At 57.5% G+C, this 24,356-nt stretch overlaps 1 protein-coding gene across 2 annotated transcripts; it reads left to right on the top strand.

Moving 5' to 3' along the window:
• Positions 1-11,629: 11,629 nt before the first annotated feature.
• DPEP1 (dipeptidase 1) lies at positions 11,630-24,356 on the top strand. Of its 2 annotated transcripts, none has more exons than XM_088830564.1 (11): positions 11,630-11,806; positions 17,592-18,512; positions 22,145-22,277; positions 22,511-22,643; positions 22,731-22,881; positions 23,008-23,077; positions 23,215-23,391; positions 23,478-23,562; positions 23,647-23,722; positions 23,853-23,988; positions 24,075-24,356. In XM_088830564.1, exons 2-11 carry the CDS (start codon positions 18,205-18,207, stop codon positions 24,240-24,242), a joined length of 1,437 nt encoding a protein of 478 aa, XP_088686690.1. In that variant the 5' UTR covers positions 11,630-11,806; positions 17,592-18,204; the 3' UTR covers positions 24,243-24,356. The 2 variants fall into 2 exon arrangements, with proteins under 2 accessions (XP_088686690.1, XP_088686691.1); XM_088830565.1 differs by lacking the exon at positions 11,630-11,806 and having other exon boundaries at positions 14,899-17,676; positions 18,349-18,512.

Genomic DNA, 24,356 nt, shown 5'->3' with positions numbered 1-24,356 from the left:
TTTCTGTTTGGCATCAGTGGACAGGGAGCCAAGGTTTTGACAGCGTTGTGAGCTGGGGAACCATGGGAACTGCCACCATTCCTAGGGGCTGGGGGTGCTGGGGACCCAGAGGTTTCCTGGGACTTGGTACATCAGAGGTGTCGAGGGACATCTGCTTTTTGCTTAATTTTTTAATTTTTCTAGAATACTTTATTGTTTAAATGGAGGAATTTCATAACCATGCTTTTTTTTCCTTTGTCTTTGTTGTGGCTCTGGGGCTCCAGAGCGTACATGCCCAGGAGTTGTCGGCTCTTGTGGGGCTGCATTTCCCTAAGGCATGTGAGATCTTAGTTCCCCCACCAGGGACTGAACCCGCGTCTCCTGCACTGGGAGGTGGACTCTCAAACACTGGACCACCAGGGAAGTCCCCCATGGTTTGTTATGATAAACTGTTTTGTCACACCAGGGGTAGAGAGCTCTGATTGGACTAGTCATGACAGACTCCCTCTCCCAGCCCTGCCGGTCCTGGGGGGCAGCCAACTCTTGGAGTCCAGGGCTGGGGGTCCCTCAGGAGCTGGATCCACACCCCCAGACTCAAATGCTGCACAAACGGCAGGATGCTGGATTCTAGGGGGCACCCCAAACACAGGTGCTCACAGGCCCCCCGGCCCTCCGCTGACAGCAAGTCCTGGGACCCCCACAGCTTCTTCTCCAAGTTTACTGAGACGCCGGTGACAGGCAACTCAGCTGAAGGAGTGTGACGTGGTGAGCTGATACACTTGCCCACAGCGGGATGACTCCCACAGCAGGGCTAGCTAGCACCGGCCTCTCCTCACAGAGTTGCCTTTTCTCTGTGTGTAACTAAATTTCACATCTCCTTCCTGAGCAACTTTCAACTTCACACACAGTATCGTGAGCTGCAGTCGCCAGGCTGTACATTCAAGCCAGGACTCACAACTGCAAATCTGATTTCCAGATCTGTGGAAATCATTTGACCAACTCCCCCAACCCCTGCTTGCCACAGTTCTACCGTCTGTCTTTACGAGCTGGGCTTTTTAGATTCCACAGATAACTGAGCGCCTACTGTGAGAACACAGAGTGTCTCTCTGTGTGGCTTATTTCACTGAGCGTGATGCCCTCGAGGTTCATCTCTGTTCTAGACATGGCAGAATTTCCTTTTTTTATCACAAATGATGTTCCTGTGCATGCGTGTGTGACAGAGAGAACAAGAGCCAGTGAGGGAGAATCCTTTTGCCCATCACCCGTTGATGGACCTTCAGGTTGCATCCATGGCTTGGCTGCTGTGAATAGTGCTGCTGTGAACACATGGGTTCACATGTCCCTTTGAGGGTGTTTTCATTGCCTTGGATAAATACCCTGGAGTGGAGGAGCTGGACCACATAGTAGTTCTGTTTTAATTGCTTGAGGACCCTCCATACTGTTTTCATAGCGGCTGTGCCAATGGACATTCCCACCAACGATGCATGAAAGTTTCCTTTTCTCCACATCCTTGCTGACACTTTTTTTTTCCTGCCTTTTCTGGCAGCTGTGAGGTGATATCTCACGGTGGCTTTTTTGTGTTTATTTATATATTAAATCTTCTGGTCTGTGAACATTTATTTGTGTCTTCAGTCTCTTTCATTAGAACCTTATAGTCTTCAGTGTACAGATCTTTCATCTTCTTGATTAAATTTATTCCTGGACTTTATTGTTTTTGATGCTATTACAAATGGGATGCTTTTCTTTTTTTCAGATAGAGAAAATTTATAATAATTTTTGTCTCACTTGGAGTGCATATTCTTATATCTTGAGGCAGAAACAGTCATTGTGTGTTCTCCGTTGCTGGCTGCTGCTGGGCATCACAGCATCTGTGGAAATGGATACCACCTCCGAAAATCAATATACTCTGAATTGCTCAACACTCATTTCCAGGAGCTTGGGATGAGGGATTGTGGATGTATGAGAGGTCAGCCTTGGAAAAGCAATGTAAAACATGTGATTGAGAAATTGAATTCAACATGTGATTTGAAGTTGAAATCTTACTGTGTACACACAATATTGGAGTGGCTCAGAGAGCTCTTGGGGCTCCAGCTTCGATGGATTGGATATATTAATATTATACAATTAAACATGTTTGTAGGAGCTTGTCTCGGTCTATAAATGGATTCAGATGTGAATCAAAAACTCTTTAAAAGTGATGGAGAAACAGAATGTTAAACTTTGTAGGTTGAATGTGTAAGAAACTGAGGTTGAAAGTTTATAACATTAATAAACTGAATTTTATTATATTGTAAAAGGCCCAGTGAACCACATGAAAGCCACGGAATCTCAAGTTGATGTCAGTTTTGGGAACTATAACCACCCGTTTCCTAGGATGAGTGACTCAGGCCTTTTTACCGCCCCCCTATCCTGTGAACAGGCCTCCTGAGCAAGGGCTCTTGCATGGACCCAGCCTCTGAGATCAGGCTTCTGCTCGCTTGCCCCCACCCCGTCTCTTCTGGGACTGGTGCACAAAGTGAGGCCCAAGGAACCCCAGATTCACTCTCACTGGGCCTGGAGGCAGGTTCCACTTACCTTCAGGGCAGGGCCAGGTCCCCGCTGGAGGGGGCTGAGCGGGCATGCCTGGAAGGGTACAGCAGTGGGTGGCAAGAGGCAGGCCAGCCAGGGACCCTGCCTTTGCCCCAGGAATTGGCCGCTGACTGGGAAAAAGGCCAGGAGGACTCAGGGCCGGCTGGCTGGGCTCCTGCCCTCCTGGCTGCTTCCTGTGTCCTGCCCGTCCCCGTGGGCTTCCTGCAGCCTCACTCCCACCCTCTGAGGTGCCTTGATAGAGGCCAAGGCAATGTGGACGCTACCTGGACACCTTTACGGCATTTGAGAAACCCCAGCAGACACCAAGGCACGTTATCCAACGGCTTCTGCCTGTCTGCAGGACAGGGGAACTTGAATAGATCTTGGCCAGCTCCCCTCACACAGCGTTTTTCTTCCCTGCCCCCACGCACGCCTGGGACCCTGCTGGGGTTTCTCAGATGCAGTAACCTTTGCCCTGAAGAGAGTAGTCTGGGAGTTGACCCGGCAGGTAAGGGCTCTCTTAGAAATGCTTTTACTCCCCTTGGGGGCCCATGCGGGGGTCCCCACCCAGGGCTCCAGACTTGCTCCCTGTGCTGTAAACGCCCATCTCCCACCGTCCTGACAGACAGCAGGGTGTGTGAGGTGCATGCACGCACGTGCTTACACATACGTACACACATGTACACACACACGTGTACCTGTCTGAGGAAACACGAGAAGGCGTGTGTGTAGAATGAGGTTGCCCGCCCCAGGTTGGGGTGGCGAAGGCTAGACACAAGGGGTGGGTGGGGGTCACTTCTCAAACCCATGCATGTGTCATCTGGCTCAGGAGGGCCAGGCAGGCCCAGTGGAATTGTACAGGCCCTTAAATGAGAACTAACTTTTGGAGTTTGCCAGTCATATTTGTACAAGAATCTTATTGTAGTTTAAGTTCCCTCTTTCTCATTCTGTGTGAGGTTCAGCATTTTTTTTTTTTTTGTCATCTCTTTCTTCATGCCCTTTGCCCATTTTTCTGTTGAATTGCTCATTTTTAGAAAATGACTTACAAGACCTGGTGTGCCGTGCGCACTATTATAGACATGTTTTCCTAGGTCACCAGCGGTCTTTGATCCTCCCCTGGGGTGTGCCAGCCTGCTACATCAGTATTTTTCTCTCCTGCCCTTTGCTTCCTTCCAGGGCTTTCTGACTTTGTTTCCATTATACAAGACGATGCTCTGCATGGGGTTTGTGGAATATGAGGCGGGTTGGATGGGCTGCCGCCTCCGTGTGCTGACCCTCCTCACGTGGTCTAAGCAGGGCGGTGAGCCGTGAGCTGCCCCTGCTAAGCTGTATCCAGCCAGCGTCTCCCATGCAGCTTGGCGCTCGTCACGGACGGAACACCCTGGATTCATCCACAGTCTTTCCTCACGTTTGGACATTTAGTGGATAAAAAACTGTCAGATTTCTCACAGATATTCTCCCACCTGGAGAAGTGGTAACCAGAGCTGTTATCAACCCATCCAGGAATGTTTCTAAGGTGTACACTTCGTGCCGGTTTAGAAATACAGCTATGAGCATGACCAATATTGCCCTGCCTTTGGTGGGCTCACCAGTCAGGTCAAAGTAGCAGGCACTCACCAAGGAGTTTGAGGGTACTTCGGGGTCAGTGGGGTCAGAGGAAAGTGTTGAAGCCACTCGAATGGTGAAGGCAAGGAAGACTTCCTGGAAGAAGCAGCATCTATCTGAGGCTGGGAGAATGAAGTGTTAGAATCGGTGGGGAGAGCATGTCAGGGCCATGTAGGTGGACTGAGGCCATCTCACACACTGGGAGGAGGAGGGCTCAGCGTCCCAGGCCAGGTGCTCAAGGCAGCATCCTCCTTGGTCAACCCCAATGTGTGCACCCCAGCTCCTCAGCCTGAAGTGGAACTGCTGCTATTAGTCTGCCCTCCATGCGACTGACTGCCAGCCTGGGGACAGCCTGCTGACACTGCAGAAAAGCACCCAGCTGGCCGGGGGGCCGGGCGTACCTTCTCCTGGAGCCTGGGGTCTGGGCCTTAGGTTCTCTGGCACTCAGGGAGAGTGCTGCTCAGGAAGAGTGACCAGGGTGGACTCACTTCTCCCATCCCCAAGTCTCCCTCCCTGATCAGACCCCCACCAGCCTCATCTGAGCCCCTCTTCCCACAAGCCTTGAGCCTGTAAAGTCTGGGCCACATATTGACATTGTTCTAACAGCTTAAACCCCACCCCAAGATGGCCAGACCTCCTAACCGTGCCTGAGAACTCAGGGCGGCTTGAGGAATTGAGGCTTGTTCCAGCCTCCTCTGAGACAGGACTTGGAAAAGCTGGAGCCAGGACCAAGCCCCCCTACCTGCCTTTTATTTAATGTGATAACCTCCGAATAACATATTTCAATCACACACCTAACTTAATGCATGGATCATCTAATGCTTTAAGTGAAATGTAGAGGAGAGACCCTGACTTTTACTGGCCTAAGGGTCAGAATTGCTTGGTTTCTGCTCCATGTGAATTAACACTTGCTTATTAGATACAGCTCTGCTGAGCTGTGGTATTTCTGCGAGTTATTGTCTGAGAGCAGAGTGAACAAGCATTTTTCCCACTTGGAGAGAATGGGCTGGGGGCCAGCACCTGCTTCTTGCATCCTGTTCACCTGCCCTTTTCCAGCGCCCACGGCCAGCGCTGGAGGGCCTTCCTACTTTTTGTAGATTCCTGCTCCCTCAGTGGCCAAACCCAGCTCACCCCCACCCCCATCTCTCGGCACAGACTCAGGGATGGCAACATGGGCTTCTTTCCCTTTTGCAACACTTATCGCTGGTTGAAACCCGTCCTCCAAGGTCGGGGTGGTGCGTGGACTTGGGATTCAGTCCAGCAGTTTCCATTTAAAGGCCCTGGAGGCCGAATTTCAACCTCGTTTTTCCTGAGCTGACCCTCCTGCGGTGACCATGGAGAGCCGACGTCTGGCCCTGCCTGCATCACTGACCAGTGGGTGGTCCTTTCAGTCCTGACAGCTGGGCCCTGTCCCTGCCGGGCCCCCAGTGAGGGATGGTGTGCTCACCCCACCCCCATGCTGTTTTGTGACCCCGCCACCATCCCGCCTCCCTCCCCCCGCCCCCCATCCTAAGGTGTCCTGTGGAGCAGAAGTACTCTGGAAGAATCATCCAGGGTAAAGGAAGAGGCTTTGTGGCCACGGGGCTTTCTCCAGGCAGCCAAGCCCGCCCTGCACCAGTCCCCAGTAGGATCCTGGACACTCTGCTCAGGCTGGTCCATGGGGTGCCTGGGGGAGCCCATCTCCGAGGGGGAGGCTTGTCTCTCGGCCTCCCCCAGGGTCTCAATGAGTGAGCTCCGCCTCCACTGGGGCTGCTCACCCTCCCTTCTGTCACCCAGCTTCACTCTCTTCCTGTGACATCTGCCCCCAGGAGGAGGATCGTGTCAGGGGTCTCCTGACTCTGGTGTTTCAGGGCCTGTGTGACACCCCATCTTCCGCGGAGGGCAGGGCAGCATCCTGGAGTGATCTTGGGGTGCACACCCCCTGGCGCCCCGCCTAGATGAGGCACGTGTCCCTGTGAGGGGGGTTCCTGTGTCCCCCACACCCCGATCGGAAGCTCACCCACTGGCTGGGTGGTTTCTGCAGTCCAACTGACACCGTGAGCCCCTTTGGGAAACGGGGCACTACTGAGACCCAGCTGCAGTGGGTGGGGTGGTGGCCCCCAGAGTTACATCCTCTGGAGCCGTGAACGTGACCTTGTTTGGGGAAATTCTGCTGTAATTGGGCCAAGGCGGGCTGTGTGGGTGGATGTCTGGTGCAGGCATCACTGGGGGCCTGGCTGGCAGGCAGGGAGGGAGGGGTAAGGGGGTCCATGGGGTGGTGGGAGGCCAGTTGTGTGAGGCCAGGGGCAGGGGAAGAGTCTGGGCTCTGACTGGACCGGCGGGGCAGCCCAGGGGCAAGTCCAAAGCCCGCTCTGGCTCAAGTTGGCCCTCCTTCCCCTTTGCTGGGGGCGGCCCCCGCTGGCCCCCTGCCTCCCGGGATCCAAGTGTTGTCTTCCTTGTCCACCAAATAGGCACACCCTGGCCTGCCACCACCTCCTGAAGACGTTGCCAGAGATGATCAGTCCAGGACCCTCAAACCTCCCACCTCCCGGATTACGGGTCCCAGAAGCCAGGGCCTGAGGCCAAGCGTCTTTCTGACTCCTTCCGGTGCTCAGTGTTCAGCCATGTTGTTGCGTGTGTGTGTGTCCACAGTTCCCGTTCATTCCACGCCACCCTCCATGTGCGGGTGCGCTACGATCTGTGGGTCCATCCACTCCGGGTGGATGTCAGGGTGGTGATGCCTACTGTGCTGTGGTGGTAATGGCTTTGCTGAGATACAGCTTACCTGCCACCTGTTACACAATGAACGTGTGTGCCCCCTTCACGTGCTGAAATCCTAACCCGGATGTGGCGGTATTGGGCGGGGGCTTGTGTGCCAGGTCAGGGGTTACTGATATCCATGAGGGCAATTGGACTGTAACAGCTATAAAATGCACTGTGACCTCTGTCCCTGTAACCGCACCCCCTTGAGCACGTCCTCCAGGTGCGCTAGCAGGTGGGCAGCAAGGCACCTGCCTCACATGATGCGACTCTAACCACGCAGCTTGATGGGCTACATTTTGTTTAATCATCAGACATTGGGCTTTTGGGTTGTTGGTATCTTTTGGCTGCTGTGAATATTTCTGTGTGGATATACAAACATGACTTACATAGGTTTTGGTACATATATGATATTTTCACAGTTAAAACGTAAAATAAAAAGAACAAAGGAGGCTTACGTACGCCTGCCTGGAGCAGTCGCTGAGATCTGCCATTGCAAAGCTGGACTAGGCAGCTGGCACTGCATCCACTCTTCTGTGCTGCCCACTGGAAGGAGGCTAGTAGCCCATAAAGCCGCTTCTCCCCTGGGCAGGGCTTCTCCTCAGGGCTGCGAGGCTGAGAGGGGAGGGGACAGCTTCCTGGGCCAGTCCCTCCTCCACACAGCTGCCCACCCCTCCACCTCTCACAGTCTGAAGACTAGGGCTTCTGGGGGGAAATGGGCATTTTCTCCTTCCTAGGAGGAGAGGTAGGTGCTAGGGTAGGACCAGCACGGCCGTGAGGTCCTGAGCAGAATCCTGTATCGCTGCTGAGGCCACAGTGAGTGTGCTGGGGGCCAGGGGGCTGCCGGGGCTTGGGGATCTGCTACTAGGGAGGTGCTGTCTCGAGGGGAGGTGGCCAGAACCCAGGTCAGCAGAGCAGGGAGACAGGGAGCCTGAAGCAGATGGAATTCCAGAAGGTGACAGAACTGTGATCAGTGTGAAACTGAGGCTCACAGGGTTCCCCTCTGCACCCCGACTTATTGTCAGCAGCCTCTCTGCTGTCCTTAGGATGTGGTCCAGACCCGCTGGGGCCGGTGAGGCCCCTGCCACCTTCCTGCTCCCACACCTCTGCTGTCCTCTGCACAGAACTTTTCTCCCTGGCTGCCCGCCCTTCAAGATTCAGCTAGTCTGTCCCCTCCTCCAGGAAGTCTTCCTTTTCTGCTGCTCTGCCTGGCTGCCCTGCCCTCTGCTCTGCTCACTACCATCCCCCGTCAGGCGGGATAGATGTGCTGAATGAATGGACGAGAGAAGGAAGGAGGGGAAGAATCAAAGTGGGCTGTCTGCAGATGACAAGGGCCTCCTGATTCTCACTGAACGCTCAGAACGTCCGGTCCTCCTGGCGGCAGCAGATCACCTCACAACAGTAACAAAGCACAAGTGGGCTGTGTTCTTTGCATCTAATGCAGAGACGTTTCCTAACCGAGTGGGTCTGTTCCGTGGGCTTGAAGTGCTGGGACAGGGGGCCCTGCAGCCCCCCGTGCTCTGAGCTCCCCCCCAGCTGCCGCCCACTGGTCAGTGGGGAGAGGGCCCCATGGACGGGCCCCTGGGCCCACCCTGCCTTCCTGTCTGAGAAACACATGGTTAAAAGTGACGCCCCAGAGCAGTAGAACTTCCCTGATGGCTCAGATGGTAAAGCGTCTGCCTATAATGTCGGTGACCCGGGTTCAATCCCAGGGTCGGGAAGATCCTCTGGAGAAGGAAATGGCAACCCACTCCAGTACTCTTGCCTGGAAAATTCCATGGGCGGAGGAGCCTGGTAGGCTACAGTCCATGGGGTTGCAAAGAGTCGGACATGACTGAGCAACTAAACTTTCTTTCTTTCCCAGACCAGCATACCTTCAGCACCCCCTCACCAGTCAGAATCTCTGAGTCTACCTCACCTCAAGTTAAATAATGGTTTCGAGGGTCACAATCTTGCAAGGAACCTGGGTCACCTTTCTCTTTCTTTTCTCAGGCCCCTTTCCTGTGGACATCACTGTCACAGCCATAGCAAGGTGACAGGCTTTAAGCCCTTCGGGGGATGGTCGTAGCATATTCTAGGGAGGGGATGCTGGGCACAGTGCGGGTCATGCTGGACTGGTGGGTGGGGTCTGCCTGGGCCCAGGGAGCTTGGGGGCTGCGTCACTTCTATTCAGTAGAGCTGTTTCCATGGGGGAGAAAGCACAGTGCAGCGTCTCCCTTGAGACTTGCTGGCCGTTGCGGGCCTGTGTCCAGACTCAGGAAGGCAGTAGTTTGGTGTCACAGCAGGAGGGGGCATCTGGTTTCCCTGAGTGTGGCCCGTCCAGGCCTCAGTCTCCTGATTCACTGATGAATCCAGATCTGCGTGTGTGTCCACAGCTCTGGGGATGAGGAAGGTGAGGACAAAGGCTCCTTCTTCATCCAGGCAGTGAGGCCGGAAGGCATCTGATGGCCTTGCCCACTGGGAATGGGCAGCGGGGCAGTTCTGGAGGCCACAGAGGGTGGCCTTGGACAGGGGAGCCAAGGGCTTCCAGGTCCCCTGGGGACTACAGGCGCGGGAGGCCCGGGCCCCTCCCACCTTCTGCTGTCCTGCGGCCTGGGTTCCAGCCCCGGCTCTGAGCCATGCGGCCTCGGTGTGTGCACCCCTCGCCTCGGTTTCCAGAGCCGGGAAAGAGGGGAACCACGCAGTCTGCAGGGCCCTGCCCCACAGGTGAGACCTCCAGGCCACACCGCAGGACCCGACTGGCCACCAGGGGGCAGCAGTGGGGGGCTGGACCAAGGTTGGACTCGAGCCCCTGGCCTCATGTCTGAGCCTCTACCAGCCTCAGGGTGAGCTTGGGGCTCCAGGCCTGTCTCACAGACAGGACAGGACAGCCTGCACCCAGTGCTTAAGAGACCTGGAGCATTTTCTCACCAGCGTCCTGCCCACACTAGAATGTCCTCATGCCCGCACCGCTGTCCCTGCCCTAGATTCAGGGGACAAGGCTGGCCCCACTGGGAGGCTGTTGCCTGCCCTGCCCTCGTCCATCTCAGCAATCACCCTGCCCTGCATGGTGGGGGGGCCAGGCTGGGACAGGGCTGTAGACGGAGGTGCCCCAGAAAGGGGAAGTCTGTGGGCAGAGCGACCTGCTGATGGAGTAGTTGGTGGGGCCCCCAGACCTCCCCCACCTTGGGCACCATCTGGAAATTCCTGGGACGTCCACCTGCCAGCGGGACACCTGGCGTCCACACAGGAACTCAGCCAGGAGCCAGGCCCTGAGAGTGGAAGGCCTGGAGTAGGGGGGCACCCACCCCCATCTCTGTGCAGAGCCTGCTGAAACATTCTTCTCTTTTAATTATTTTTCCATTTTATTGAACATGCTAAAAATGTCAAACAGTAATAACATCAAAAGATGTTATTACAAAGAGTAATAACATCAAAAGTAGGAATCTGCCCCTTCCACCCCGGCCTTGGCGCCTCTGGCCCTCCCACCCATCCAGTGATGCCAAGACCCTGGGCAGACCCAGGGGAAGTCCTCCTCTCCAGCCTCTGTGCCCACAAAGGGGTTCCAGCCCAAATATGGAACTGGGGGATCACCGTCCAGGCAGGGGCCGCACGTGGCCGCCTCCCCCAGGCCCTGGCCTGTGGTGCCCAGGGTCAGACCCTCAGCCCCTTCTCCACCCTGAACCAGCCCTCCTCCTGAACTCTCAGCACCCTCTAGGGGAGGATCAAAGGAGCCGACTTGCTCCAGAGCCTTGGCAGGTGGCCCCCCAGCTCTGCCACTCTCCGCTAAGACCCACATTGCTCTTGGAGCCCCCTTCTCATGCTACATCCCCATATAAGACCCACCCCCACTATGACGTCCCATTCCTCCCAGTTCTAGTAGCTGAGAGTTGGGGCAGGGGCTGTCCCCACTCAGAGTCAGTGTCTGTGAACCAGGAGGGGGCCAGGGCAGAGGGGTTGAGAGTGGGGCACTGTGCCCCCACCCGGGCTGCTGGGACCCTCCCTGGGTGGGGATGGGACCGCCAGCTGTCTGCCAGCTGTTTGCCAGTGCTGCCAGGGTGTGTCCCCCCCATCCTAACCTCAGAATCCTGAAACCAATTAGCACAGCCAGCCCCCAGCTGGGCTGGGGCTCCACGCAGACCTTCTCCTGGTCTGAGTCTCTGCCAGAGGACATTCCGATCCCTGCCTGCTTCAGATCCTCCTGGAGTCGAGAGTACTACACATATAGAACGTGGGCCCCAGCCTCTGGGCCAGGCTGCAGCGAAGAAACCTTCCAGCCCTGGACACAGCCATCACCCTGGACCCCAGCAGCAAGGGTGGGGTGGCATCCCCTCAGGTGCCAGGTTGCCTGCTACCAGATGATGCTGCAGGCCTGGTGTCGGGGGAGGGGGAGCGTGGCCCAGCCCAGCTATCCTTGTGATGCCCCACAACTCCTAACTCAGCCCTCCATTGGATGCCACCAGCCTGTCCGAGGGAATCCCCCCACCGCCTGTCTGGGGATCCCGACTCCCTGTCACCCAGCGTGGCCCTGTCTGGCCTGCCCTGGGCCTGAGGCCCAGCCTGAGGGTCAGAGGGCGCTGAGTCTGGGTGGGCCATGTGTGCCGGGCACGCCTGCCTGTCGTGTCTGCAGAAACTCAGACCAGCTGACACGTGTGCAGCGTTCACCCCTCCGAGGCCGCCTGTGAAACTCAGGGGCGGGTGCAACTTGAGAAAAACAGAAACAACCCCCCAGGTCTCGTGACCTGAGGGGAGCCCGCCCTCCCGTTCCTGGGGAGCCTGGGCACCAGCACTCACTGAGCTGCAGGAAGCCTGTCTCCTCCCATTGCAGGAGGGCTGTTTAGGCAGCACCCGGCAGGGCAGCCATTAGTGGATACCTACTGTATGCCTGGTGAGGCCTGAGTCTGAACTGAGAGGGACCAGTTCAGGTGCCCGACGGGTGAGTGCATCGCGGGTGGGTGAGGAGAGGGCTTGATGGGCTGGGGTTCTAGGGGTGGATGGAGGGCCAGGGCCTCTTGGGAGTGTCTCTGGAGCCCCTGAGGGAGGGACCGCTGCTGTGTCCAGTGGACCATGGTACTTAGAGTAGTGGGGGCAGCCAGTGGGGCTGTGCAGTTGACCCCAGACAGTGGGGGACAGAGGGGGATGGAGGGGGACATTGGGGACAGAGGGGGACAGTGAGGACAGTGGGGGACAGAGGGGGACAGAGGGGGACAGTGGGGACAGAGGGGGACAGTGGGGACAGAGGGGGACAGTGGGAACAGTGGGGGACAGAGGGGGACAGTGGGGACAGAGAGGGACAGAGGGGGACAGAGGGGGACAGTGGGGACAGAGGGGGACAGTGGGGACAGAGGGGACAGTGTGGGACAGTGGGGACAGAGGGGGACAGTGGGGTACAGTGGGGACAGAGGGGGACAGTGGGGACAGAGGGGACAGAGGGGGACAGTGGGGACAGAGGGGGACAGAGGGGATAGTGGGGTACAGTGGGGACAGAGGGGGACAGAGGGGGACAGTGTGGGACAGTGGGGACAGAGAGGGACAGAGGGGGACAGTGGGGGACAGAGGGGACAGAGGGGGACAGAGGGGGACAGTGGGGGACAGAGGGGACAGAGGGGACAGAGAGGGACAGAGGAGGACAGTGGGGACAGAGGGGACAGTGTGGGACAGTGGGGGACAGAGGGGGACAGAGGGGGACAGAGGGGGACAGTGGGGGACTGTGGAGGACAGTGAGGGACAGAGGGGGACAGTGGGGGACAGTGAGGGACAGAGGGGGACAGAGGGGGACAGTGGGGTCAGTGGGGACAGAGGGGGACAGAGGGGTCAGTGGGGACAGTGGGGACAGTGGGGGACAGAGGGGGACAGAGGGCACAGAGGGGGACATTGGGGACAGAGGGGGACAGAGGGGGACTGAGGGGGACAGAGGGGACAGAGGGGTACAGTGGGGTCAGTGGGGACAGAGGGAGACACTGGGGACAGAGGGGGACACTGGGGACAGTGGGGACAGTGGGGACAGAGGGGGACAGTGGGGACAGAGGGGACAGAGGGAGACAGTGGGGACAGTGGGGACCAGAAGGACTGTGGAGAAGCCAGCAGCCTAGAGGCACCCTGGGGGGGGCATCCATGAGGGGTGGGGGCAGAGATCTGGTTGGCGGCTTCACAACTGGGCCTGGACAGCTGAGAGGCCTCAGGATGCCTGGACACAGAGGTCACATGGTCTGAAGGGCCTGTACCCAGGGCTCCCCAGGACGCGCCAGCACACCCCATTGCCTCCAGGCCCACTGGGGGTTGCCGTGTACCGGGCTCTGTGGGTGGTCGCGGGGCTGAGGGCCGGGCTGCAGGCCCCGAGGTGGACATGGGGGCTGTGTGGGGTGACATGGAGACGAGGGCGCCTGCAAGGCTGAGCCTGCATGCTGTGCGCGTGACAGGACAGGCCTGGGGTAAGAGTGTGTGTGATTGCGTGGTCACATCCGTGAACCTATGTATTACTGTGAGTTTATATCGGTGTGCTGAATATGTGCCTGTGTGCACGTCTGCATCTTGGCGTCTGTGTGTGTCTGATCACACGGACAAGTCCACACGGGTGTGCTTATAAGCCTGTGCTGCGTCTGCACACGCAGGTCTCGTCTGTGATGTCCTGGTGCATGCGTGTGCTGGGTCACAGGGAGGCGTCGGCACGTTTGCTACGTTGGTGTCTGTCAGGGCACAGGCATCTTTGCACACAGGCAGTTGTGCCAGTGCGCCTGTGTGACCGTGCATGGGATGTGGGTGTGTAGTTAGCTGTGTTTGCACGTGTCTGTTCACACACCGGGTGTGTGTTCCCGAGGGGCAGGGGCTGTGGACTCGGGTCCTCTGGCTGCTCTAGGCTGTGTCAGGGCTGCGCCCCTGTGGGCACAGGTGCAGATGGGGGCGGTTTGGAGGCACCGACCCGGGAGCTCCGGTGAGCACCTCGGCTGCTCTGGGCAGGTTTACGAGGAGCCAGGCAGACTCTGACCGCTCCCTGGACGCCTCTCTGTGGCTCCGGCCAAAATGTAACAGTACTGCTTAGTTTTTGTGTGTTTATTGTCACCATGTTCCTTCTGATTACGGCAAGTGATGCTGTGGAAAAGGAGTACGTCAAGGTCGTATATTGTCTCCCTGCTTATTTAACTTATATGCAGAGTAAATCATGAGGAATGCTGGGCTGGAAAAAGCACAAGCTGGAATCAAGATTGCCGGGAGAAATATCAATAACCTCAGATATGCAGATGACACCACCCTTATGGCAGAAAGTGAAGAGGAACTCAAAAGCCTCTTGATGAAAGTGAAAGAGGAGAGTGAAAAGGTTGGCTTGAAGCTCAACATTCAGAAAACGAAAATCATGGCATCTGGTCCCATCACTTCATGGGAAATAGATGGGGAAACAGTGGAAACAGTGTCAGACTTTATTTTTTTGGGCTCCAAAATCACTGATGCTGATTGCAGCCATGAAATTAAAAGACGCTTACTCCTTGGAGGGAAAGTTATGACCAACCTAGATAGTATATTAAAAAGCAGAGACATTACTTTGCCAACAAAGGTCCATCTAGTCAAGGCTATGGTTTTTCTGGGGGTCATGTATGGATGTGAGAGTTGGACTGTGAAGAAAGCTGATAGCCGAAGAATTGATGCTTTTGAACTGTGGTGCTGGAGAAGACTCTTGAGAGTCCCTTGGACTGCAAGGAGATCCAACCAGTTCATTCTAAAGGAGATCAATCCTGAGTGTTCATTGGAGGGACTGATGCTAAAGCTGAAACTCCAATACTTTGGCCACCTCATCGAAGAGTTTACTTACTGGAAAAGAGTCTGATGCTGGGAGGGATTGGGGGCGGGAGGAGAAGGGGACGACAGAGAGTGAGATGGCTGGATGGCATCACCGACTCGATGGACATGAGTTTGAGTGAACTCCGGGAGTTGGTGATGGACAGGAAGGCCTGGCGTGCTGTTGCAGAGTCGGACATGACTGAGCGACTGAACTGAACTGAACTGATGTTGATGTTTCCAATTAATAATATTATTCTTTTTATTTAAATAAAAAGTGAAAACGTTTTAAGATAGACAATTAGGCAGCTCCCCTGAGAGCTGAGCAGGCGGCAAGGCTTGGCCATTCTCCCAGGGACCCTGGGGGAGAGCACATGTCCTCAGCTGCTGTGGACCGGGGGCTTCTTGTTGCCAAAGAGACTGTGGGGCGCGGCCACCCCCAGCAGCCCAAAGTGGTTTGGGTTACTCACCCATTTTACAGACCAGGGCACTGTCACCAACGCCATCACTGGCCACAAGAGAAGGGCCAGTCTGCCAGCTCCTTGCTGTTGAACAAGCAATCCTCCAAAGCTCCAGCCGGCACTAGGGGGTCTCTAGCATTGCTCATGTTTCCAGACCCAGCAGGGCCAACTGGTCTCTGGCCCAGAGTCCAGCCTCAGCCAGGAGCTGGCAGGGGGCCACAGCCAGCTGTCAGTTGTGGGGAGCTGGGCTGGTGGCTGCATTCCCAATGGTGTGTCCAGGACAGGAGCCAGATGGCAGCGCGGAAGTCACGCCGGGCGCTTTCTCTGCAGGTCGAGCCGGCTGCCTCTCCTCTTGGCAGAGAGTAAGAAGGATGGACAGGCGAAGACTGCCAGTTCTGGAACACTCAGTCGGCCACACAGGAGCGTGAACCCAGGGTGGCCTGTTCCCAAGCTTGTGCTCTCAACAAAGCCTGGTCCCACCTCCTGAGAGAGTCTCTAAAATCAAAGGACCTGGGCCAGGCCATCGAGCCCACTCTGCCCCTGAGGCTCATGTCATGGGGTGCCAGCACAGGAGGAAGCAGAGACGCCGTGAGAATCCTCCACAGCTACACCCACTGCAGCCCTTTGGTCAGAGGTGGGCCTGAGATGGGCATTTCCTTGCCATGTCCCTCCAGTGGCAGGAAATGACTCAGGCAGAACCTGCAGTGTCCCCGAGAGGAAGGGTCCTTGACTGGCAGATTCAGCCCATTTGGAGGGATAACTTAGACAGAGACAGCCTCTTCAGGAGCATTTACAGAAGGGGGCAGCAGGGGTGCAGAGGGCAGGGGCCCATCAGAAACCAGAGGGGAGCTCAACTTAGATGTCACAGGAGTGGGTGGGAGTGAGAGACACAGCTAAAATCAGACTTATGGATGGCTGGATGGTGGACAGGCTGACCCCCGGTGCCCACGGACACAGATGGACAGTCCTGGTTTGTCCATGGCCAGGCTGACTCCTGGGGAAAAAGACACCAGGGAGTGTCCCTAAAAATATGTTTTGAGAATCAGGATTGCTGTGATGTGCTCATGTTAGATTCTGCCATTAAGGGCCCCCTCCTGCTTTGGGAGGCTCTGGTATCCAGCAGTTTGGCTACTGCATGAAGTGACAAAGACCTCCAGCTGGTTGAAGACAGTCTGCACATGCGCCGAAAGGTCAAAACACACAATGGGTGAAAAGGGGTCCAGGGGAAACATTGTCATCCAGTAAACAGGAGAAACGAAAACAGAACTACCAACTGATGCCAGATAATACTGCTTCCATAGAAGAACAAGGAGCAAAAAGAGACCCACCAACAACAGGAACACAAGATCGCACTTTGGGAGGTTAAGTATGTAATTTCTGAAAGAAAACAGGGTAAAAGAGCTTAAATCCAGAAAGAAGGAAACTTATAGAATGCATTCAAAGACTATTCCATTCATAAATTCACAGAATAGAAACGCATAGAATAAAAGCACAAGAAAACCTAAAATGGAGAGAAAAACACAAGAGTCAAATAGGGGCAGTACCAGAGGTCCAGCATCCGACTGAACATGGTGCCTCGGAGCAGACAGAGAAGGATTCCAGGGCGTGTTCTGGGACCAGCGGCAGAGCCAGCAACCCCGCATGAGGAGCTGGTCAGATGAAAACAGTCTCCAGTGAGGCACGTCACTGAGAAAGTGCAGAGCCAAGGAGGAAGAGGTAGCTCAAGGAGATTGTGCAAGAAGGCAACAAGCTGCCTACAAAGAACTGAATTTTCAGCAATAGTGCATTGTGGATATCCCTTCACTTTCGAGAGAAAACAGGTTATGATCCAGAAGTGCAAGGCCAGCAAGCCTGTTGCTCAGTTATGAGGGCATAATAATGCCAAATGCAAACATTCCAGGGCTTGGAAGTTCACTTCCCAACACCACTGCCGGGGTGGTTTGGGGAACAGCTCTAGCGAAACAGGACATAAACCTAGAGGTGGAGGGCCCGACGCAGAAATTCAGTGGGAACCGTGGATCCAGAGCTGGGCACTGTGAGTAGGAGGCCCAGCGCGTGGAAGACTGTCAGGCAATCAGAGACCCCAAGATGAACAATCGACTTGAGCAGACAGACTCAGGTGTGAGTGCGGGGCCTGACCCACGGGTCCACAGGTCGGTGCTCCCAGCAGAAGGGCCCATGATGACTTCTGTTAGCAGACAGATGCCACGGCTGAGAAGTCTGACCACATGCACAAGCAGCCTGACCCCAAGCCCCACCAAGGGACACAGGCTGTGAGTTACTGGAGGGAGGAAGCTGAATGGACCCCGCACAGCACGCGCCCTCCTGGGTATAGACTTGGGCCCCTTGGCTGTCGTCTTCCGGGGCTATCATCCTGGAAATCCTCTTGTGTTTGAACAAGGGTGTACCCGGCCCTCCCATGGGTGTAGTTGAGTGCCCTTGAGTCTTCTGTTTCTTGGGTCACCCAAGGATGTATGGTCATGCCCACAGCTTAACTCCTGAAAATGTGTCCTCTGTCACCAACTTGCAAGAGTCATCTGCAGCTGAAGTCCCAGAACTGAACGTGAATGACCCGGTAAGACCAGCCCTGCGGAACCCAGCAACCCCGAGGAGCCAGAGTTGCCCACCGGAACCAGGATGCCCAGTCCTGGGACAAGGATCACTGATTCACCCGTCCCAGCGGCTCCTGGGAGCGTCCTCAAACAGCCCCACCCAAGAGACCTGTCTGTCCTCAAACAAATCCATCTGAGAGACCTGTGTGAGCCCCCAGTTCTAAGGAAGTACAAACACTCCAGGCTTCTGACCCCAAGCCCCAGTGTCCAACCTGCAGCTGAGCGTGGGTCACAATGCTGTCCCCAGGACCAGGGTGGGGTGTGGTGGGAGCACCCCTGTGGGACGTGCTCCACTGTCTGTCCAAAGTAACATAAAACTAACTGACAGGCAAACCGAGGGGTGCATTCAAGCACGCAGAATCGAATCTGGTTTGTAGAACTCAGGCACTGGGTCTCAGGGGCCGGCATGGAGGTAACCAGCCCTCTCCTCCTGTCCTCTGGGCAGCAGCTCCACCCTTGGGGTTTTACTGCACCTGGGTCTGGCCCAGACAATGACGCCCAGCCTCAGACAGCGACGCCCAGCCACGGGGTCCAGGAACTCCCATCTTCCCACCCTCACAGGGAATGCGCTGATTACTGATAAATGGGAGGTTGGGCAGCGATCACCTGGACCAAAGGCCTCCGTCTTCTGGCAGGACAGCCGGTCAGGACAGACGCACAGCAGCGGCAGGCAGCGGGTGCCCAGGGACAGTGCCATGTGGACCGGCTGGTGGCTCTGGCCCCTGGTGGTCGTCTGCACTGCAGACCAGTTCCGGGACAATGCGGTGAAACTCATGCAGAGCACGCCTGTCATCGACGGGTAAGCAGCCACTCAGGACGGGCCTGGGATCTGGACTGGGGGAGCTGTGATCAAGGCTCATGTGACCTGAGACAGGCACTGCCCTGTCTCCCCGAGACTTGGTCTCTCCAACTGAAACATGGCCTTTGCTCTTTGCTGGACTCTTTGTGGGATCTCAGGGCCACAAAGACTTCAGCAGAGGAGGGTCTGTGGGAACACAGCAGGAAGGGGGTGAGTGGCTAGGCCCCCGCACCTCAGCAGCTCCCGGCGCACCTGAACCTAACCTGAACCTCCTGGGGGCTGGATCCCAGCTCCGGAAGTGGGGCTGGGTGCCCTGCCTCACAGGCAGGGCAGGGAGGGTGGCACTGGGGAGACCCTGCCGGCCCTCTTGACCCTTCTTCTTGAGGCCCTCTTGTCAAACCCACCCGCCCCGTCCACCTGGCATGACTCCATCAAATCCCAGCTTGACCTCACCGAGGCATGTCAGCCTTCAGTGCCCCAGACAAGCTCCTGGGCACCCACTCCCATGTGTACCATTCCAGCCAAGACCCTAGAGACACCCTGTCACTCCCTGATGTTACGGACAACCTGGGCCCGCCTGTCCCCTTCAGTTACCCTCCCCCACCACCCCACCCCCTGCTTGGGGTCAGGCCTGCATCTCTGACCGTCCCCTCCTCCCACAGGCTCAAGGTCAGGTCTCACACTGCAGCCAGGGGGAGGCTTGGAGACCCAAGTCCCACCCCTGTCCTTCAAGTCCTCCCCCGCCCCCCCCACCCCGCATCATGACTCCCACTGACCTTGGAACAATAAAAACAAACAAAGAAAAAGTCCTCACAGCTGCCCCTGGGGCCCCTTGAAGCTGCAGGCAAGCCTGGCCAGGCCCCTTCCCCTGATCCTGGTCCCAGCTCCTCGGGGACTTCCAGAGCCCTGGGAAGGACACCACCTGCACACACACTCCAGCCCCGCCTGCTCTCCTGCCCGCCGCCTGCCGTGGTGCCCGGCACACTGGCTGCACGCAGTATCTGGCATGCACTGGCTCTTGGGTGCCGGGAAGGTTAGGAGACCACTACATGCTGTTGGGTTTTGTTGGACAAAAGCTCTACATGAAAAGCAAAGAAAGTGAGTGTCTTGTCACATAAGACCTGCCTGGAGCTGCAGGGTAGCCCTAGAGAAGGAAGTGGCCATCAAGGGTCAGTGTGCACCTCACCTTCCCTCCCACAGCCCTCCCCTGACCACTTTCCTTCCTGTGCATCCTGGACCTCCCGTCCCCCTGCTCGCCGCTCGCCTGCCCCACAGGTACAGGTACAGGGAGCTTTCTGCAGAGGCCACTGTCCTTGGCTCCCACCCCGGAGGCCCTTCTGTCTCACAGGTCTGGGTTCAGGGACTGGGCATCCCAGGCCAGCAAGCATAGGTAGATGATGCCAACAGAATGAAACAGGGAAGCTGTTCCTTCATTCCGGAGGACTCAGGGCAGCTGGGCACAGGGAGAGGGGGTTGAGTCTAGGTAATGGAGATGTCCAGAGGTCCATGTGAGGGGTAAGATGGCTCACAGAGCCCAGAGAGCCAGGAGTACTCAGGATGCTGTGATCTGGGATTATCCAAAGTCTTAGAAAACTAAAACTAGGCTGACAAAATCAAAAGCAGTGTAGGTAAGGGAAACAAGGAAGTAGCTTTAACAACAGAGAAGTGCAGAGGAAGCCCTGGCCCAGCATTCCACAATAGTGCAGCCACCATTCCCACAGTTACCTCATGATTTAACATAGCTGCACCATCTCCAGCCATCACATCGGTATTCCAGAGCTGGTCTAAGTGTGCATTTGGTTGTTCTTTCTAGCACTCTGCAGCACTAGGAACCCTCTCCTCTCTTCTTTGAGTAGAATGGAAGGGTCCTCTATCATGTCTGAGGATGCTACCCAGGCCACTATCTTTGTGGATAAGGAGAGAGCCTCCATTAGGTTCCAAAAGGTGGTACTGCCCACAGAGCAGAGACTTACAAAGGGAGGAGAGGCTGAGGGGAGGAAGGAGGAACAAAGCTGGAGGGTGGGGCTGGACATCCTAGACCAGCAAAGGAGTAAAGTCCTGCCCGGTGGCACTGCCCCAGGGACAGCACCCCCCAATCCTACAATGAGGTGATGACCTCACCTCACTGGAGTTCATCCACCTCTCAGTCATCAAAGGCCATGCCCAGTGGTCAAATCTCAGAATTTGCAGAAAACACAGCTAGGGTGGAAGCCCCGCCCAGGGCACCTGGGGCAGCTTCCACAGTCTGGAGCCCCAGGGTGGGGCCCAGGGAGCTCTCAGTTCCCACCAGCAGGAAGAGCCCACCCCAGGGGGCTGGACAACCTGGCCCACCACAGTGTTTACATTGACAGTGACTGATCCGCACTCGGCAGCCCCAGCAGATGAAGAAACAGACCTGAGGAGGAAGCCAGAGCTGGGGATGGGGGAGGGTCCTGCGGACAGTGGGTCTGCCTGCAGAGCTGCATGGGAGGGCTCCCAGCGGGAGTCAGGCCCTCTCCAGGTGTCCCCGTTGTCACCAGACCAGGGATGCAGACGGGCGCCTCCCTGAATGTCCCACGCGTGTGTGCACACAGGCTGATAACAGCTAGACGGAGGGTCCGGGCTGGGCCTGAGACTCTGCTTCTCTCATCTTCTCTCAGCCTCCCAAGGGCCGAGGCCACTTCCAGCATCTGGAGCTTGTGGCTCCCAGAGGCCTCTCCGCTGGGGGCTGCTCCTGGTCCCCCTCTGTCAGTTCCTGGGTCCAGGGAGAAGGTGCCCCAGCCCCACCGGGGCCCACTCCCCAGCGGCTGATAGCCCTCCGCGCCCCCTGCGCCTTCCCCTCGGGGTCCGGTCCGGTTCTCTCCGCCCTTCCCACCTCCCTCTCTGCCCCACCCCCTCCTCCAACTCACTCTCCGCCTCCCGGCTCCTGGGAAGACTTCAGAGGGCCTGTCTTTTGGAAGCATAGAGGATCCTCTTGGAAATGGTGCGAGACTGTGCCCAGGGACAGAGGCACAGAGGGTCTGTGGGGCGAGCGGAGGTCGGAGGGAGCCCCAAATTCTGCACTGGTGCGCTGCTGCATTGGCCACCCCGCCCCAGGGAAGGCCACGCTCCTCTCTCCCCACCCCCCAGTCCCTGCAAGGGGAGATTGCAACTTCTTTTTTTGGCCACGCCCCAAGGCGGGGTCTTAGTTCCCCGCTGAGGGATGGAACCCGCGCCCCTGCATTGGAAGCGCGGAGTCGTAACCAGTGGACCGCCAGGGAGTCCTAGAATTTCATCTTCAATCTGTGAATCTCGCCGAGGCCCTACACCCAGTAACCCCATGGCAACCAGTCTTATCCATGGAGATTGTTTTAACCGCCCATCCCCCCTCCACGCCTCCCACGATTTTGAAGCCCAGCCAGTGTGGGCCCTCCTGTTTCCCCAGTGGAAGGCTCGGGGAGAGAAGACCTGTCCCCTTAGGGCTTAGCTCGCTGACCTGGCCTGGGGGTGGGGCCGGCTGAGAAGCTCACCTGTGCTCAGGTGTGTTCAGGTAACAGCAATCACCCTGGGACCCTCCTAGTCCTCAGCCACTAGAAGAGGAGCCAGAAAAGGGGCAGCTTGCCTGGGAGGAAGCTGTCCTGAAACCCCGTCCTGATCCCTCCTGGCCCCTCCAGGCACAATGACCTGCCCTGGCAACTGCTGAACAAGTTCAACAATCAGCTTCAGGACCCGAGGGCCAACCTGACCAGCCTGAACGGCACACACACCAACATCCCCAAGCTGAAGGCTGGCTTTGTGGGGGCCCAGGTAGAGTCCGGCCCTGAGCCCGCCCACACGCGGAGCCCATCCGCTCCTCCCTTGACTCCCCTCGCTGGTGGCCCCGTACCTCCCTGGGCCCTTAGCGAGGGCTCCGATAGCCACCCAGGCTGTGGGGAGGGCTTCTGGGACGCGAGGGGAGCCCCAGGCCTGTATGTCTGAGCAGGGGCAGGGCCTGGGTTCCGACTGCTCGGCTCCCAGCCCCTCCCCACCGTGGCCCCCAGTTCTGGTCTGCATACACGCCGTGCGACACCCAGAACAAGGATTCGGTGAAGCGGACGCTGGAGCAGATTGACGTCATCCAGCGCATGTGCCAGCTCTACCCCGAGACCTTCCTGTGTGTCACAGACAGCGCAGGTGGGTGCCAGTGCCAGGTGGGGGTGGGGGGCCGTCCTGAGCAGAGCCGCTGGGCTGTCCGTTCACGTTGCAGTCCCCCACCCCCAGGCATCCGGCAGGCCTTCCGGGAGGGGAAGGTGGCCAGTCTGGTTGGCGTGGAGGGCGGCCACTCCATCGACAGCAGCCTGGGTGTCCTGCGGGCCCTCTACCACCTGGGCATGCGCTATCTGACTCTCACCCACAGCTGCAACACGCCCTGGTGAGCAGCCCCGGATCGGGTCTCAGGGCAGGGACCCTGGGGTACCTGCTGTCCCCCGAAGAGGCTCGGTGGGTGGGTCTGGACAACCATGCTTCCCTTCGAGGCTCCCGCTCTCTGCTCTCCCAGGGCCGACAACTGGCTGGTGGACACGGGAAAGGACGAAGCCCAGAGCCAAGGCCTGTCATCCTTCGGGCAGGTGAGTGGAGGATGGGGCGATGATGAGCCCCAGAAGGTCGTATGAACACAAGTGAGCGCTGTGCACCCTGCCTGGTCCCGGGGTGTCGTCCATGACCCTCTGGGCCGGACAGATCCCCTGATCCTGTCCCCCCTCAGAGCGTTGTGAAGGAGATGAACCGGTTGGGCGTCATCATCGACTTGGCCCACGTGTCCGTGGCCACCATGGAGGCCGCTCTGCAGCTGTCCAAGGCCCCGGTCGTCTTCAGCCACTCCTCGGCATACAGCCTGTGCCACCACCGGCGCAACGTGCCCGACCACGTGCTGCAGCTGGTGGTGAGGGTGGGGCTGCTGCCTCTGCTCCGGGTTGGCCCTTGCAGCCTGGCTGCCCTGCCCCCAGCTCCACCCTTTCTCCCTCGCAGAAGCAGACTGGCAGCCTGGTAATGGTGAACTTCTACAATGACTACGTTTCCTGCAAAGCGGAGGCCAACTTGTCCCAAGTGGCAGGTGGGTGGGCTTGAGTGACAGTGGTGCGGCCTGGGCGGGGGCGAGTGTCCCTCTTGCAGGGCCTCACATGCTGCCTCTGTGCAGACCACCTGGACTACATCAAGAAGGTTGCAGGAGCTGAAGCCGTGGGCTTTGGTGGGGACTACGATGGTGTGTCCAGGTAAGGCGAGACCCTGCCCATATGTTGTGGGGAGTGGAGGGAGGGAGACCGGAGGGCTCCAGGGCTTGGGATGGGGCCCCCAGGCCTCAACCCCCAGGGTGCAGACTCTGGCTCTCTGCCCACATCTCAGCCTTCCCTCCGGGCTGGAGGATGTGTCCAAGTATCCAGACCTGGTTGCTGAGCTGCTCAGGAGACAGTGGACGGAGGCGGAGGTCAGGGGTGCCCTGGCTGAAAACCTGCTAAGGGTCTTCGAGGCAGTGGAGCAGGTGAGGAGGGAGTGCCATGCTCCCGTCCCCACACCCCTGACATTCTCCTGCCCTCAGACAGGCAGGTGACTTGTGTCTGTCCCCAGGCTAGTGATCACACACAGCCTCCTGGAGAGGAGCCCATCCCACTGAGCCAGCTGGAGGCTTCCTGCAGGACCAAGTATGGCTACTCAGGGGCCCTCAGCCTCCACCTCCAGCCAAGGGCCGTGCTGGTCTCCCTTGTGACCCTCCTCCTCAGCCTGTATCTTCTCTGACACTGTGGGAGCTGGAATGGCCGTGATTCCCTGTGCACTCAGACTGTCCGATCCTGGGCAGGCTGCAGGACTACCTGGGCAGCACAATACATAGGCACAGCTGGACCCTCAATA

This window comes from Moschus berezovskii, chromosome 22, assembly GCF_049115385.1.
Source record: "Moschus berezovskii isolate FMDL1 chromosome 22, NW_MosBer_1.0, whole genome shotgun sequence".
Classification (NCBI taxonomy): domain Eukaryota; kingdom Metazoa; phylum Chordata; class Mammalia; order Artiodactyla; family Moschidae; genus Moschus; species Moschus berezovskii.
The sequence above is the reverse complement of the archived record's forward strand: the minus strand, read 5'-3'. Positions and strand labels throughout refer to the sequence as shown.

What these genes read in the sequence shown, in the direction of transcription:
- DPEP1 (XM_088830564.1), top strand. Translation starts at nt 18,205, where the DNA reads ATGACGCCCAGCCTCAGACAGCGACGCCCAGCCACGGGGTCCAGGAAC. An exon ending in GTGTGTCACAGACAGCGCAG is followed by an intron (nt 22,644 to 22,730) that starts GTGGGTGCCAGT and finishes CCCCACCCCCAG; the next exon opens with GCATCCGGCAGGCCTTCCGG. An exon ending in GACTACGATGGTGTGTCCAG is followed by an intron (nt 23,723 to 23,852) that starts GTAAGGCGAGAC and finishes CCCACATCTCAG; the next exon opens with CCTTCCCTCCGGGCTGGAGG.